Below are 17,385 nucleotides of genomic sequence, written 5' to 3'. Positions count from 1 at the left end.
AGAGTAAGCTTAAAAAGAAAAATAAGTACCTTAAGCTGCACTTCTGTGCATGTGCATCCAGATGACCCTGGAGCCCAGTAGTCCTGTCGTGGTTAAGGCTTTACAGGAGTGTGAGCACAGAGCACACTGTCACTGCCTCTGTTACATTTTCCTCAGGGAACTAAAGTGGGATTTCTTTAAATGTATTGACTTGTTCTTTAAATGGACTTAACTGAGGCATTTCCCTAATGAGTCTGTCTCGTTGTAATTTTTTACCCCCACATGTAAGTTCTATCTTTTATGTTTTTCCCCCCTCCTATTTAAACCCTCTGTCGGAGGCCCCTTTTTTCTTTTTAACGTAAACAGAACTGCCCTTCCCTTCTTTTCAGCCACCACTCGACCCTGCAGAGGCATGACACTGACCACCTTTGTAACTGGGCAGGATCCAGTCTTACATAGCTGTAACCGAGTGCCCATTCAATCTTCGAGCTTTTTTTCCCAGAGGTGGTTCGAGTAATGAAGTTTCTGTCATTTCTTATTAGGTCTAGAGACTTTCCTTAGCATCCGCCTAAGTTTGATTGGAAAAGCTTGAAAAGTTGCTGGCTAGGTGTTTGGTGCTCTGAGCAGAGGCCGAGTCTGCCGAAGGGAGTGCAGTGTATCTCTAATGCATTGTTCCCTTGCACTGTCGCCGGAAGCACTCTCCTGGCCTCTGCTGGGCCTTTCTTCCCCAGCCACAGGCTCTGGCTTTCAGAGAGCAGGTGGCCTGTGCTGCGCTCCCTCTCCCCCTCCTTCTCGCCCCTGGGAGCCACACTCCCAGCATGGACCTGCAGCCTGGGGCTTTCACACCTCTGTCTGGGTGCCTGTTGCTGCCTCAGCTGGCAGTGCCCTCGCACTCCCTCTGGAGAAGGTGCTCATTTGAGAAGACTGGCTCACCTTGGGGGGTCGTTTCTCCCCTGTGGCTGGCCTCCCCAGTCCAGCCTGCTAAAGCAGAAGTACCTGCTGCCACCGTTCCCACTGTACTCCTCTCGCACAGTCCTGTCGCCGTGCCTTTAGCTCTTGGTGCAGGTGTTTGTTTAGCTTGTCTTCTACTATCCTGCATGTTCCTGAGGGTGAGGCCATGTCAGTCTGTCTGTTCCAATATATGAATTACTCAGGGCCTACCTCTCAGTATGTTCTAGTAAAACCCTTATATTGCCTAGTTTGAGAAAGAAAAAAATAAATGTTGCATCATTTGGGAAGAATATATACTTCGCTGCCAAAGGTGGAGAAGGCAGCCTCCATTTTCATTTTCCTCTTTCTCTGGGGTCCCACTTCTGGAGATCCCCCCTGTTCATGTGGAGGAGCCTTTGGCTGTGCTCAGGTCTGCACTTGAACCTAGAGGTACTGTCCTGTTTGTTGGAAGCTGGTCCTAAACTGTCCATTCACTCAGCATATATGTTCTAGCATCACTGTGTGACAGACAGGCTGGGACTGTGGTGCTGCTCTGAACAAGACAGACGAGGTTTCGGCTCTTCTGGAGTTGTAGTGGGGTTGCTGAGCCATAAGTGAGACACACAGCGCATCTAATGACACTGACTGTCGGATAGAGTGGCTGCCTGTATTCTTGTGGTGCTGTCTGGGCTCTTGGCGGCATGGAGGTGGATTTCTCAATATCCTACAGAAAGCTTCTAATTTTAACAGGAATTTAGTCTTCATGGCTATGCGAAAAGAACAGTCTTCCAGTGTGAAACTGGAGGTGCAGAGACTTGGAGCCTTCCCTCTCAGGCCTGAGCCGCAGGCTGTGGCTGCTGCTCGGCACCGCTTTGCCCAAGCCGGCGTCTGTCAGCAGCCGGGCTCGGAGCTGGCCTGGAGTCCGCGGACTCAGTGGGGTACAAGATAAAGCCCCTGCCTTTTAAATTGCGCTTATACTTAGTGGGTAGAAGACAGTATGTGTAGGCAAATAAGATTTCAGGAGTGGTAAGTGCTCTGAAGGAAATCACTGACTTCCATGCCTGCTTGTCACTTTCCTGGATGATCCTGAAGGCTTTCTTAGTGATCACAGTTTGTGGCTTTTTTAAAGTTTACTTACAGTATTTAAAACCGTGCACACAGGTACAGTAGAAGGAACTTGCCATCGCAGTTTTGCTGGTATTGTCTGTCTGCCCCTCTCCCCTGTCGTCTTTTTTTCTCACTGTCGTATTTTAGATCAGTTCCTGACGCTGTAGACTTCATCCTGCTGCCTCGCAGGGCAGGCTGAGCCTCGTCTTCCGGGAGTCTTTCCGGCACTAATCCTCCTGCTTATGCCATTCTTGATGTGTTTCAGACGGACCCAGTGCTTCGCCTGCCACTCTGATTGTTCCATGTTCCTTTGCTGGTTTTCTTTCTTCTTCCACCTGTGACCACTTCTCAAGGCCTTGTCTGGTAAATATGTGACCAAGAGTTTATTGTCCCTTCTGCACTTCATTAAGGAAAACAAGGCTTGCAAATATTCTGAGAAAATTTTGTTCAGTGAGGCGGTGTTTTAGAAATGCCATTTGGATGTTTTGTTTCTTTTACTCTTTGGCATTAATTTCAATTGCTGTCATTTTTTCCATACAAAAAAATTCAGACATAAGCAGAAAAGTAATTGGTCTGCAAAGGAAAAATAGAAATAGTGCAGAACATAATATTTCAAGGTAATAAATCACAAATACTCATACATACTTATTATTACCTATAAAAATGCAATTTAAAAATCTTTACACATGTATGTTATTAAATTGTAACAAACCTATGATGAGATGTGTAATTATTTTTCCTTTTTCCATTCTAGAATGTATGACAGCATGTCCACAATGGTGTACATAAAGGAAGACAAGTTGGAGAAGCTTACGCAGGATGAAATTATTTCTAAGACAAAGCAAGTAATTCAGGGGCTGGAAGCTCTGAAAAATGAGCACAATTCCATTTTACAAAGTTTACTTGAGACACTGAAGTGTTTGAAGAAAGATGATGAAAGTAATCTGGTGGAAGAGAAATCAAACATGATCCGAAAGTCACTGGAAATGTTGGAGCTCGGCCTGAGTGAGGCACAGGTATAAGTGAGATTGTCTCAGACATGAACCTGAACTTGGCGGCCTGGGGACTTCATCTGAAATATGCAGTTTAATACTAAGATACTTAGAGAGTAACAGAGATCAACTTTGATGTGGGTTATGCATATGATAGTTGATTTGGCATGTCTAAACTTTAAAAAGCAGAGCCAAAATAGAGATTCTCTGTGTGTTACAAAAGCAGTGGCTTAAACAGAGACGTGTGTAAAACAAATACCAAGGCAGGCTGTCCGGCAAGTTCTGTGCTGCATGGTTATGGGAGTCACCAGACCCCTGACCCCTGCTGCACGCCACCCCGGGCAGCCTGTCTCGTGGACTAAGACAGCTCCCGCTAGGATGGGGCGGGACAGGAAGGGCGTGGTTCCTGTCTTCCTTAAACTTGTGCCCAACACTGCTTATGATTCATTGGCCAGAACTTGGCTCCATGGCCACACCTAGTTGTGAAGGAGATGGGAAGGTTGTCTTGCTCATTAAAGTTCCAGGTTCTTTAGCCTAAGAAGAAAGAGAATGGATATTGGTAATACTCTCTGTAAATTGCCAAGCCAAGATGGCTTCATTTATTTGACTACACCTTGGTTTCTGTCATAATAGCATAGGAAAAAATTGGAAACATCTAGGTGTCTCTACCCTTCTGATAACTCTTTGGCTCTGCCAACATGTTTTGGGTAAAATTAAATACACTAGAAAATTGGCTGCTTCTTTCTCTTTGCTTTTCTTCTTGTGTAGTGAATGAATAAAGCAGAAGTGGGGCTGCTGGGTTACCAACTGCTGTTTTCGTAGCGGAAATCATACTTTACCAAAGTGGTCGACCATACCCTGATGATAGAGTTCTTCATCCTAGTCATGTACAGAGACTCTAATTGTAGGACTTTAACTTTGGTTATTATAAATCTATTTTGCAAGTTCTGTTGCCGAAAGGCACTCTGACTTCCTTTTTTAGTTTGGTAGATATTAGGACTAGAAAAAGCCCCACCTTTTGGAGTTACAGGTTTTAAGCCTAGGAGGGTAATAAAAAGGAAGGGCAGGTACATGGTCTAGAGAGAGATTGAAGTCAGCTTTTGTCCCCAACTCTTTCTGCTTTTAGCCTCCCAGGAACTTGCTGTAGCCTTAGGCAGGTCTTTCTCTGAAGTTAGTTCACAGGCAGAGCCCTGGGGCAGCCATGGGATTTCATGACAAGAATGGACCTAAGCTTCTGACTGAATGTATGAGTGTATTCTGACTCTTGGTCTGAGTCACAAATATTTCCTTCCTTACCTTGGAACACTGAAGATCTGTCCACCTGCCTATCCCCAGCACAACCTCCAGTCTCTCAGAGTGACCTGACCTCTGTGCACATAAGCGTGTGTGTGCACACATTTTCCTAATGTGGAAAGGGTCTTTGAGAGATGATGTTGGAGCCTTCCGCATAGAAAGTAGAAAAGCAGAGTTTCATTAGAAGAGTAGCTGTGTGGTCATTGCTAGTCCATTTTTACATGTGGTCAAACAAACAAAAAATTTTTTTTTTGATCATTAATATAGAATCACATGAGCAATATTGTGGTCACTAGATTTTCCCCCCACATACCCCATCACAGTCACTGTCCATCAGTGTAGTAAGATGCTGTAGTGTGAAAACCATAGGTTTTTTGTAGGGGTTCTGCGCGTGGGACACTCTTCACTATGCCTTTCTCCTGCTTCATCGCATGGCCTGAGTTGGAGGGTGAAAGCAGAGGGAGGTGGCAGGTGGTGACTCGGTGTTCTCTGGAGTCCAGCCGCAGGTGCGAGCTTGCGCCTCACTCACGGAGCACTTGGAGAGAGGAGGTGGGCTCCATCGGACAGAACACCCATGTGCTCTAAGTGTCTCCATCTGTCTAGGTCATGATGGCTTTATCCAATCACCTGAATGCCGTTGAGTCCGAGAAACAGAAACTGCGTGCGCAGGTTCGTCGGCTGTGCCAGGAGAATCAGTGGCTGCGGGATGAATTGGCCAACACGCAGCAGAAATTACAGAAGAGTGAGCAGTCTGTGGCTCAACTGGAGGAAGAAAAGAAGCATCTGGAATTCATGAATCAGTTAAAGAAATATGATGATGACATTTCTCCCTCTGTAAGTGGGGCTGCAGAAGTGCAGGGTTGGCAGTTACCTCGTTACTGCTGCGGGGTGATTGCAGTAATGCTTTCGGAGCTCCCCTCTCCTGGTCATGGCCTTTTAGCAAGACGGAGGATATGGGTCTGGGGACCGAACTGTCCCTGGGCAAGTCATACAGTTTCTCTTCTCCACATTATTTTCATAGATGTTTTTTAGGGAAATGGCCAGGAAACATGAAAAAACTTTGTAAATCTAGGTACTATGCAGAGAAGCAGTCTTAACCTTCGATGAGCTCTGTCTCCGCTGGACCTCTCCTGAGCATCTTCACGCATTGCAGGCTGGCTCCGGTGCCCACACGCCGCTGGCACTTTCCCTTCATGTCAGCAGTGACCTGATCCGGTCGTCTGTGTTCCAGACTCGGGGCTAATTCTCTAGGTGGTGGTGGTGTGGATCTTGATTTTCTCTTTGAAATTCTCTTCCTTGCCCGCGGGCACCACCTGCTCTCCTGCCGCCTCAGCCCTGTGCCCGTCTGGGCCTCTCCTGCCGGCTTCCCTGTGGTCTGCTGGAACGGCAGTGTTCCTCAGGGTCTTGGTCTTGTCCTTTTTCTGTTGGCTGTCTTTGGATGTTCATCCCAGTCTTGATTAGTTTTCATCCATTTGTTTCTGATTCAATTAGCTTTTAAAAAATAACCTTTTTTATTTTGGAGTACTTTTTGATTTCATAAAAAATTTGAAAACATAGCAAAGAGAATTCTCATATATCCTTCACCCAGTTTCCCCTAACGTCATATCTCGTATCACCATGCTATATGTCTTAGTTAACTTACGCAACTGGCTGCATGGCTTAAAAAATAAGACATTGTTTCTCAAGGTTCTGGAGACTAGAAGTCTGAGATCATGGGGTCAGCATGGTGGAGTTCTTGGGAGAGATCCAGTGTCCCTTTCTTTTCATGTAAGGTCACTAATCTCATCACGGTGGCCCCACCCTCATGACCTTGTCTAACCCATATTACCTCCTATAAGGCCACACCTCCCATTACCAGCACATTGAGTATTAGGGCTTCAGCATAAGCATTTTGGGGGGATACAAACATTCATTCCATAGCAGTACATTTGTTAAAACTCAGTAATGTAGCAACATTAATCTCTGTTAACTAAACTGCGGCCTCTATTTGGATTTCACCAGTTCTTCCACTAGTGTCTATTTTCTGTTTCAGGATCTAATCCAGGGTTCAGCATTGCATTTTGAGCTAATGTTTTTTTAATGCTTACATGGTGGTAGGTGTGTTCATTATAAAATCCATATACCAGTGAGCTCTGCATTTGTATCATGAATCTGAGCCCCAACAGGACTGTGGGAACAGTCTGTGTGTTACACGTGGGCAGCACCCCTGCACTTACCCTGTTTCTTGGCTCGGGGCTGCTGTAGCAGAACAGCCCAGGATGGGGTCTTAAACAACAGACATTTGTTTTCTTACAGTTAGTTCTGAGATCAGGGCGCCAGCACAGTTGGTTTCTGATGAGGTTTCTCTGCCTAGCTTGCAGAAAGCTACCTTCTTGCTGTGTCCTCACATGGTGGGGTGGGGTAGAGAGAGAGGGTGAGCTAGCCCTCTGGTATCTCTTCTTATTAATAAAGCCAACTTGAGGGCCTCACCCTCATGACCCCATCTAAACCTCATACCATCACACTGGGCATTAGGGCTTCAACATAGAAATCCATGTGTGTGTGTGTGTCTGGGGGACACAATCAGTCCACAGCACCCTGTTTTATTAGGCTCATTGTATTTCTCCCCTGCAACTCTTAAGAGCAGCTAAATATTTTGATCGAAAGGACATACTGCTGTAGGCTGCTGTGGGAAGCCATTTGGAGATGCGGATGTGGGCCAGTTGTTCACCTAGAATACTGGGTGATGCTGAGCAGGGGACAGCTGGTTTCATAGAATCAGAGAATCATAAAAGTTTTCACATTGAAAAAATGTCTAGCTTGGGGAAGAGAGAAAATGAGCTAACTCTAACTCTGCCTTCCCTTTCCGGCTGTAAGTAGGAGTGGTGGTTTCTTCTGAACATGGTGAGAGTAGGTGGCATATCTCGTGCTGTGTTGCCTCTAAGGCTGCTGGGCACGTCTCCCAAGCATCAGGATGTTCCCTATCGCACTGAGGGCCAGGCCTGTTCAGGAAATGGAACTCCACCTACTCTGCAGCCCATATTCCACTTTTGCTTATTGTGTGAGCGTCCTTCATGGCATTTATCTCACTGTGGTTCAGGACCCAGACCAGGATCACGTGCTTCACATAGTTGTCTTGTCCCTTCAGTCATCTTTCACCTGGCACAGGTCCTTTCCAAAGAAAGAAAAAAGTGTTTGTTTTGCATGACACTGATATTTTTGAAGAATACAGGCAAGTTACTACGTAGATGAACCCTCAGTTTGGGTTCTGATGTTCCTTTCTGAGCGCATTTGGACTGTGCATCCCAGACAGGAATATTAAAAGTGATGTTGTATGCTTCTCAGATGAACCCTTCCAGAGGCAAATGACACTCATCTGTCCCAGGGCAATGCTGACTTTTCATTTGGTCCAACTGTTGTCTGTTTTCTCCATTGTGTAGTCACTGTTTTTACCCCTGCACTAAAAAGCCATTTGTGGGAAGACACTGGCACACATACTTTTAAAGCTGGGAGGTTTCAAAATGCTCTTTTAGGCCTGTGGTGGAGGTGGTGGTCAGGGAGAAGGGGAGTCCAGTCTCCTAGGTCTGTGGCGTTCAGAGACACACCACTTTAATTTGTTTTTCTGTATTTGGCTTCCAAGTAAAATGTATTTCAGGTAAGGGCTTCCGTTCTGTATTTGGACTTCTCAGATCACAGATGAAGTATCTGAGGCCTAGAAAGGCCCTCGTGCTCTACTTTGTCGCCCCCTAGGCTGCATTTAGTGTTTCGAGTTCTAGTCTAGCAAGCGTTTTATTCCTCTTTATGAAATTGGTGCATAAGCCAAATTGTGGATAGTTCTATATTTTATCCTAAAAACAGACCATCTTTTCTAAAATTTTTAACTAAAATGAAATTTATGTCAAAGATTTCTGGTACAGAATTGATAGTATTCATAGGACTAAAATTCTCACGGGTCGGTTTTGTAGGAGGACAAAGACACTGATTCCACCAAAGAACCTCTGGATGACCTTTTCCCAAATGATGATGATGATCCTGGTCAAGGAAGTAAGTGGGGGTTGGGGAGGGCGTTTGGACACCAGGATACAAACAGGAGGCAGTTCGTCCTCTGCGGGTGTAGTTGCCATAGCAGCGGGCGTCGTGCATGCAGCCTGTCTTACAGGAAGGAGCCCGGCCGCACCCGGCTGCCCTGGGTTTCCCAGGGCGATTCCCTAAGGTTCTTGCTAGGGTGTAGTCACCACCAGGCCGGCTGCTAAGAGGTGGAGCTGCACACAGTCCAGACGGACTGTGAGTTCCCGCTGGGTGGAAGAGACCCAACCAGCCCCCTGGGGCTGGGAGGGGGCATCGTGCACCCTGACAAGTCACTGATGCCCCCCGGCTTGTGAGGGGTTGCGGGGCAGGTGTCCGCAGTGTGTAGGCCGCGCATCGGTGATGCTACAGGGCCTGAGGTGCCGCTCTTTCTGCAGTCCAGCAACAGCATAGCAGTGCAGCAGCAGCTGCCCAACAGGGTGGCTACGAGATCCCTGCACGGCTGCGCACCCTGCACAACCTGGTTATCCAGTACGCCTCACAGGGGCGCTACGAGGTGGCCGTGCCCCTCTGCAAGCAGGCCCTGGAGGACCTGGAGAAGACTTCTGGCCACGACCACCCGGATGTGGCCACCATGCTGAACATCCTGGCCTTGGTGTACAGGCTAGTAATCCTCCTTTTACCTCTTAACAATTCCGCTGAACCTGCACGCAGGGTATGTTTGCATCAGCCTGTTTAAGCTACTCTCCCAGCTTCATCACCCACTTTTCCTCAAAATGTTTAGCAAGCTCTAGCAAAGGTATCACTGTGCGGAACAGTGCTGCCTAGACCCCCAGCTCAGCTTCTAGAATGGCCCACAGGCACCCTCCACCCTGGCTAATAAGCTCTTCTGATCTTTTTTATGCAAGACTGTGTACTGGGCTGCTTTTGTCCAGAGTAGCCTCCTGCCTTCCTAGGGCCTTGTCAGCGCTTTTCCCATCTGGATCCAGGATGCTCCTGCCTTCGCCCCCCCAGTGACAACCCCATATCCCTCTCTCCCTGCTGCTTTTGCAGCACTTGCTCATTGTGGTTGGCGTCAGGGTTATTTGAATTCTGTTCTGTTTTCTCCCAGAATATCGGTTCCTTGAAGTGGAGGGCCGAGTAGTCTTTGTATCTCTGTTCTTTGGGTTCCTCTAGCTTGTTTCCTGAGAAGCTCTTGGTACACATGTTGAGTGGAATTAAATAGTTTGCTCTTATGACATTGGGAAATGATATTTTGGAGCCTTTTGTCTGAACTCACCTGAAGTGGAGCCATTCTGAGTGAGTAGGGACCTGAGGAGGGAGAAATTATTCACACAGCAGGATTGGTTTGCTGTGGCCATTCCAGTTCTGTGGGTTTCAGTTAATGGCTTCATTTTTCTTTGTTGGTTTGGTTGTTCAAATTCAAGAAACATTTTTGAGATCCACATATATTTAAGACTTTGGGCTGGTGGTTTCTGTGAGGCCCTAAAGACGAATACATATTCCTGTTCTAAGGGTGACCCTGGAATGTTGAATTTAAAGTCAGGAGAAGTCTGTGTGTGTCTCTGCTAAGTGGCCACTTGGCAGACAGTGTTGTGTTCAGAGCCCTTAACTTTTCTGAGCCTCAGTTTCCTTGTAATCAAAATGGAGGCAGTTCTAATGCCCACTCACAGGGGAGGTGACACATGGCATTGCCTTGCAGACATGAAATACTCAAACAACATTATCTAACTCTATTCCTAAAGGAACTTACAGCACTGTTTAGGAAATAGACTGTTTATATTCATATGTAATTACAGAAGCAGGAAGATTGTGTTTTTAGTAAAATAACACAGAAGTGTTCATGGAATAGAAAGATTTCTTCCAGTCGAGATGGTTGGGGCAGGATTAATGGATGGGCAAAAGCACTTTCTGGTGCCTTGAACAGCGGTTAGGATTTTAGCAAGCGGGGCTGGGAAGGGGCATTGGGTGTGTTTGGGGCAAACCCCTGAGTCCATCTGGGCACAGCTTGATGGTACCTGGGGAGCAGTAGTGAGAGATGGGGTTGGGGCTGATGGTGGTTCTGTCTGGACACAGTAAAAAAGGTGCTTTGTTCTTCCTTTCTTAAGCAAATGGTGGCAAATGATGTACCACATTAAGACATTCCAGTGTATTGCATTTATTTTTAACAAGACTTTTTCAGTATGCACATAGAATGTCATTAGCTTTTTATAGCAACTCTGTGAGCTAGGTATACATTTCCTACATGGACTGGCTGGCACTGGGGGTGCTGCTGCATGTCCCAGAGCCCTGCAGCCATGAACTGGCAGAGCCTGGGCCCAGACACTGGTGTCCTTCCGTCTGGTGCCACGCGAGGCTCTGGCCGCTGTTCGGACCGCTTCACTCTGCAAGCAGCTGTTAACAGGCAGGGCAGCACAGCGGCCGGGGGCCCAGGTGGGCTCATCAGGCCTGATACCAAGCTCACCTTGCTTGCCCAGTATGTGTATTGTTGGAGTCTTTTCTCATAGGCTAGGAAGAAACACTTTTTTTAATAGTTGAAGCTTTTTTTCCGTAGTTGCAAAATTACATTAAAAAGAAAAACTTAGTAAGTACATCCAGAATACTTACTGTATGTTTTTCACTTTAGAGACCAGAATAAGTACAAAGATGCGGCCAATCTGCTGAATGACGCCTTGGCCATCCGTGAAAAGACTTTGGGCAGAGACCATCCTGCGGTTTGTATATCTGGTTCTCCTGCTTTTGTGTTTTATTTTCCCTAATACATGTTTTTACCCAACTCATTTTAATATTAAACTCAGCAGGGAGGTTTACACACCGCCTTTTCACTGGAGGCACAGGTAGGGCCCCACCCATTCCGTGTCGGTGAGGAGCCTCAGGGCTGGTGGCTGGCATTTTGCACCTGCCAGTGCACTGAATTCACCACCACTGCCTCATATGGATCACATACCATATTTTTTTATCCTAAATCAAATCGCATGTACTTCTACAAATTTCTTTCTAAAGAATTCATATTATCTTTTTATTAAAATCTGGTCAGATTTGCATATAGATTTGTTTTGTCTGGCTTTGTGGCTTCCAGTGAAATTTAAAAAAATCCAGCTCATGCTGTTGATGTTGATTGGTTTAATTTTAGTATTCTAAGGGTTTCTTTCTGTGATCTATCGATAGTGCATTGCTCTTTGCTTTTAACTGAAGTCATTTTCCTTCATGCAGTTGAGAGCACTTCACTGTATGTGCTGAGTATAACTGGACGTGTGGCGTCTGCAGCCGTTTTTCTTGGTGTCGTTTAAATTCCTTGCGTCCCCTCTGTATCGGCAGGTGGCAGCAACTCTGAATAACCTCGCAGTGCTTTACGGCAAAAGAGGGAAATACAAGGAAGCTGAGCCTCTGTGCAAGAGGGCTCTGGAGATCAGAGAGAAGGTGCGGTCGGGGAGGGGCTCTTGTTCTCTGAGATGTGGTGTTTCGTGCTTTTTAAAAATGTTTCAGCTGTAAGTTTTAAGAAATGACCACTGTGATGTATCATTATTGACCATCTACTAAAAATAACTCATTCAGTGAGCAGCAGGGTAGCCAGGTTGGCCCATACAAATCGGAGTGTAAGAGGACTGGGTTTTCAGAGGTGGGTCTCGAGTCTCCTGACACTGGTGTGTCAGGAAATGACGCTGTTGAAGAAGGAACTTCTGAGCACTGGAGGGAAAACATGGGAGCATTTCATTTGACAACGGGGCATGTGCCTGTCAATAAGAAAAACATTAAAGTTTAAAAATAAAGTTACCAAATATGCATATAAAGCTCAAAATATGAAATAATTATTTTCAGAATTAAAGATTAACTCAGAGCTTTAGATTTAGTCAGTGTCATGGATGTTTAGTACTAGCTGCCAGAGTTTATGGGAATTAGTTATCGAGAAAATGTAACTTTGATCTCTGCAGTGCTGGGTTATAGAATGCTCTAGAATGTTCTATATTCCAGGATTACAGGACTCAGGTATGTCAGGTCCACGCTGTGGATAACCAAGGGTGGTATTTCAACTTATTTTTTGTGATTGTTTACCAGTGATACCAAGAGGCTATCATTGAACTTTGAACCATATGGCAAGGAGGGAAAATGAAAAGGGGCTCATTATCAAATCACACATGTAAAAGTTTATTGTGCTGCTGTCTGCATGATAGTAATGAAATAAAATCACATTTTGAGTGGAGCAGGGTTACGATCAGGAGAACGCAAAAGGATCAAATTAAAGACCATGAACTGCACGTGGTGATCTGCCACATTCATTCATATGTTTTTGCTCTTTCATTCACTCATTAAGCAAATGTTTACTGAGGTCTTGGGAACCTCCTGCTTGGTTAGAGTGGGTGATTTATATGTCAGAGACACAGCTCCCTACCTGGGAGCACAGTCCACTAGACAGGCCTCGGGAATGCAGGGAGAGTTGGCTGCTAGGACGGAGCTCTGGGACAGCAGAGAGCAGGGGCTCCTCCAGGTCCAGGGCTTGCGAGTGATTTGGGGAAGGCTTCCCACAAATGGTCTTAAATAACTGAGTTTAGAGTCTCTCAGGTAGGGATATAATAAAGGGGTGAAGAGACAGGATACCTCCTCGGGGACCGCAGAGGTAAAGGCACAAACTTGAGAAAATGAATCTCTTGTTCAAGTTGTTTAACGTTTATTCATCCACCTGTGTGCCAGCACCTTTCTACGTGCTGAGGTTACATCAGTGAAGTGACAGAATTTGCACTCTGGGGGGCTACATTTTAATTGGTGAGAATTGGGCAGTAAAGGACTAAATAGATAAGATCATTTTGGGGAGTGATTCTTGCCGAAAAAGAAACTAGGTGAGTTAACTGGGTGGGGATGGGTTGTGGGCCCCCTTCAGTTGGCTCTGTGGAAGTCCCGTCTGGGGGCCCGGAGGGAGGCAGTGGGGGGAGGCTGGGAGAAGAGCAGCGGGCATCCAGTGATCTGGGGCCATGAGGTGCAAGAACCCTGAAGGTGGAGTTTGAAATGTAGGGGGATGTAGTTAGGGGCAACTAGGGAGGCCCTCTGGGTCAGAATGTGAAGGGGTCTGTAGGTGGAGTTGAAGAGTTGGACATTTCCTCTGAAGGCTTGTACACCTCAGGGTGAGTGTAGTGTAGTAGTTAGAGTCAGAAAGGGCTGGGTTTAAATTTGGGCTCCTCAGAATTTAGCAGTGACATTAACATAGCCTTTATAAAATCCACTTTCCTTCTCCAAAATGTGCATAATAATGCCACCTGTCATGTAGAATTATTAGAAGTCACAGCATGTAAAGGAAATTAGCACAGTTCCCTCCTTCCCAACCAGGAGTATGAGCCCGGTAGGTTCTGGCTAAGTCATCTTTATTATCACAAGCATGGGGGGCCATGTGAGGATCATAAGCCTGGATGTGAGGCACAGGCATGTTTGTGTCCAGAAAGGCCCTGCTTATAGTCAGGTGGAGGGTGGGTGGGATGGTTGTGAGCAGGTAAGTGTTTCCAATACTCTGTTTTTTATTCTCAGGTTTTGGGAAAGGATCACCCCGATGTTGCCAAGCAATTAAATAACTTGGCCTTACTGTGCCAGAACCAGGGGAAATACGAAGAAGTAGAGTATTATTATCAGAGAGCCCTTGAGATCTACCAAACAAAACTGGGGCCCGATGACCCCAATGTGGCCAAAACGAAAAATAACCTGGTATGTTGACAGAGGTGCTACTGTATAGATGGAGCCAAGCATGCTTTCTGAGATCTGAACTGTTTCATGCTTTAACATGTAGATGAGTGTATACTTCATTCTCATATGAACAATGCTAAGGACTTTGTTTCACTTCAAGGCATCCTGCTATCTGAAGCAAGGAAAATTCAAGCAAGCAGAGACACTGTACAAAGAGATCCTCACGCGCGCACATGAAAGGGAGTTTGGTTCCGTAGATGGTAAGAAGTATCCCCCTGTTTCTAAGCAGCTACAACTGCATGGTGCGGTGAGAATAATGATTCCAGCTTGCGCATAGTTATAGGCATCATAATATTTTCAAGGTAGAATCGAATTTAAATTAGAAACAGTTTTCCAAGTAACACTTAGAGGAGAGGGTCTCATCAGCCCACTGGCTCATTCATTCACGCATTCATCATCTGGTGAACATGCCGCACAGGACTGATCCCTCCCTGGGGTCAAGCGTCCTGTGGGGACGGGGGATGGGCCACCTGTCTTGTTCTTTCCATGCTGCCCTCTCCAGAGCCCACACTTGCTTCATGTGCAACCTAGATGCACTATCTCCAGAAAACCTCCCTGGAGTCATTAATGGTTTTTAGAATTGTTCTGCAATCAGTGGTCCTCCAAGGGCTGGAAGGGGACCAACAGCGTCAGCACCGCCTGGGCCCCATCAGAAACACAGATTCACCGTCCATCCCGGGCTGTGGGTGGTCAGACTGTCTTAAAGAGCCAAGGCCTGTTTCCTTTATATTTCTTAAAGTATTGTGCTTAATACACAGTTTTGGAGAACATATTTTATAGGATTTAAGTTGCTCAGTAAAACAGTGTTGGGGTGTTTTATGTAAGGCATGTCTCTTCCTCCATCAGGTATTATGTCGGACATTCAGAATGAAGACAAATACTAGTGTGCAGGAGACTTTAGAATGCACAGGAAGAGATTTTGATGAATAAATATTTTCTTTCAGAGATTGTTTCTAGAAAACACTTTAAAAAGTCTTTGAAAAGGGTATTAGTTTTTTTTCTCTGTTAGTAAAAGAGATGTTCTGCTCCACTTACTATCAGAATATAGTAATGCCCCATCATTCTGAAGATGGATTCTGTTTGCACTTGTGTGGCAGGGTAGGGTAGCAGCTTGCCTCCCTGGAGTATATAATAAACTCACAGTTTATAGGGGGCTTTCATATCTTCATCTAACTGCCGAGGCCTTGTGGATTTTGCAGTGATTCCAGGCCATCTCCTTAATGCCTTTTAAAAAAGATTCTACTCTTATAGAATAGTTATTTTCTTACGATCGCTAGTTTCTTCCTGCTAAAAATTATGTGAAGCCCAGCTAATTGGGTTCCAGTTAAAAGCAGTTTTTCTATATTTGGATTTATCCTTCATACAAATGATAAAGACTCAAGACAGAGAGGCCTCCTTTGGGCAGGATGCAGGGGTGTCCCGTTACCCCTTCAGCGCGTGATCTTCAGTGTCCCAGGGCCTTCCGCTCCTCCGAGTGAGACACTGAACGACTGGACCAGTTGGTGTCTGGCGATCAGGCTGTTTCTGTTATTGTGCTGCATCGTTATCCCTTCTAGCAGTAGAATTAGTTTAGTAGCTCTAGCTAAAAGTGCACTAGGTAACAGAGTTAGTAAGTGTGAATACTGTTCACCCTTTTAAAAGCAATATTTAAAACTAGTTTCACTCTTCTCCTATGACATGACAAATAATAATAACTATCTAATGATAGTTAACCATGTGCTAGCTTCAGTTAGGCGGTTTAAATGTGTAATCTTACTTGATCTAATTTTCTCAACAGTCCTGTGAAGTAGGTCAGGCACTACCCCATTTCAGGAGCTAAGTCAGGGACTTGCCCACGGGTGGTAGTTGGTGAAAGGTGGGGCTGAGTGGGTGAGCAGCTCTCCTCTGGGGCAGGTCCTCATGTTGGGAAACCCTGAGAATTCACGCAGAGATGGGAATGTGAAGACCACCCATAACGTCATCGCCCAAGTACACAGTTGAATATTTTTAGTGTCTTGTCTTCTTGCTGTGCCTGCTGGTTTACGTAACTGAAAGCCTACTTTACATGCATGTTTACTGTGTACTTTCCTGAATACTTGTAGCTTAAGCATTTTTCATGTCATAAAAATATTTTCATAAATACACTTTTAAGTCTCTGTATCCTTCGTGGTATCAGTACATTATTGTCTAGAAACTTTGGATGAGGGTGTGTTACCATTCTCAAAAATTCACAAGATTTTAAAGGAATATTGATTTGTGTCTTTTCTGTATTTGCTTCCCACATCTAATTACTTTTTCTTAGACTTATGTTTAATGCTGGGTTGCTCAAATTCTAAATACTTCCAAGACGTATGTGAGAATTCTAGCATTGAAAAGGTTTCATTATAGGGACTCCAGCATTTGTCAGATATATTCAACAGTTGCCTGCCTGGTCCAGGTCTGTCTGATTCTGTATCACACACGAGCGGCCGTCTATTCCGCGCTCCGCACGGTCCGGCTGTGTCTGCGTAGGCCTCCTCCACGTGAACGCCCTCTGTCCAAGGAGTAAGAAGTAACATCTAAGAAGAATCAAACAAGAAACAAAACCCTTGCGACCACTGAAACTTGACAGCTACTCAGCTTTATTATGCTTCGATTTGATATGTTACCTTTTTCTTTCCTAGATGAAAATAAGCCCATCTGGATGCACGCTGAAGAAAGAGAAGAATGCAAAGTAAGAATATAGTTTGGAGAGATCTTCTGAGTTAGATACGTCACTCTCAAAATAATTACTCATTTGAAATCATTTGTTATAATTTAGGGAAAGCAAAAGGATGGGGCATCCTTTGGAGAATATGGCGGCTGGTACAAAGCCTGCAAAGTCGACAGGTACGTCTGTGAACAAAGCCCAAAGCTGTCGGGGGCGCTAGTGCCGCACAGGGTGACGTGGAGCGGAGCAGGTGGGTGGGGCTCCTCAGGGTGGTGTGCTTCCGAAGGCCGATCAGGAAGCCTGTGACTTTGTAAATGAGATCATTCATGTAAACAAAACTCACTGTAACATGGGTAAAATGTGGGTTCTGTCCATTAACACTACTTTGTCCGAGGCTGACTGCTGAACTGCAGCCTTGAGGGAGAGGTGGCTAAGTAAGGACGCAGCATTTAAAGGCTGCTGGAGCACACTTGCTGAGAGTGGGCTGGCAGACCTGCGAAATTCCCCTCTGCCAGCCTGTTGGGGATGCCGCGCTGCACACCCACCCCGTCCTTGTAGCCCTCAGGGCCTCTGAGCCTAGGCTCGGCCCACACCCTGGGCTTTGTTGCAGCCTTCTTCCTGCTGTGATTCCAGTCCATCCTTAAAGACTCCGTTTCAGGAAAACTGAAGGCCCGCTCTGGGTTC

At 45.7% G+C, this 17,385-nt stretch overlaps 1 protein-coding gene across 24 annotated transcripts in view; it reads left to right on the top strand.

Moving 5' to 3' along the window:
* Window positions 1-17,385, top strand: part of KLC1 (kinesin light chain 1) — a 58,199-nt gene that overhangs the window by 21,245 nt on the left and 19,569 nt on the right. For 22 of the 24 annotated variants that reach the window (XR_012133631.1, XR_012133629.1, XR_012133630.1 and 19 more), the window contains 11 exons: window positions 2,282-2,379; window positions 2,771-3,032; window positions 4,905-5,135; window positions 8,246-8,324; window positions 8,744-8,969; window positions 10,933-11,020; window positions 11,625-11,726; window positions 13,821-13,994; window positions 14,134-14,233; window positions 16,676-16,725; window positions 16,813-16,880. Coding sequence is in view for 16 of the 24 variants with exons in the window: in XM_036991458.2 (XP_036847353.1) it covers window positions 2,772-3,032; window positions 4,905-5,135; window positions 8,246-8,324; window positions 8,744-8,969; window positions 10,933-11,020; window positions 11,625-11,726; window positions 13,821-13,994; window positions 14,134-14,233; window positions 16,676-16,725; window positions 16,813-16,880 (1,379 nt within the window). In the remaining 8 variants the exon portion in view is untranslated. The remainder of the gene's footprint in view (window positions 1-2,281; window positions 2,380-2,770; window positions 3,033-4,904; window positions 5,136-8,245; window positions 8,325-8,743; window positions 8,970-10,932; window positions 11,021-11,624; window positions 11,727-13,820; window positions 13,995-14,133; window positions 14,234-16,675; window positions 16,726-16,812; window positions 16,881-17,385) is intronic. The other 2 variants (XR_012133628.1, XR_012133627.1) reach the window with 1 other exon arrangement.

This window comes from Manis javanica, chromosome 8, assembly GCF_040802235.1.
Source record: "Manis javanica isolate MJ-LG chromosome 8, MJ_LKY, whole genome shotgun sequence".
In the NCBI taxonomy this organism is placed as follows: Eukaryota; Metazoa; Chordata; class Mammalia; order Pholidota; family Manidae; genus Manis; species Manis javanica.
The sequence above is the reverse complement of the archived record's forward strand: the minus strand, read 5'-3'. Positions and strand labels throughout refer to the sequence as shown.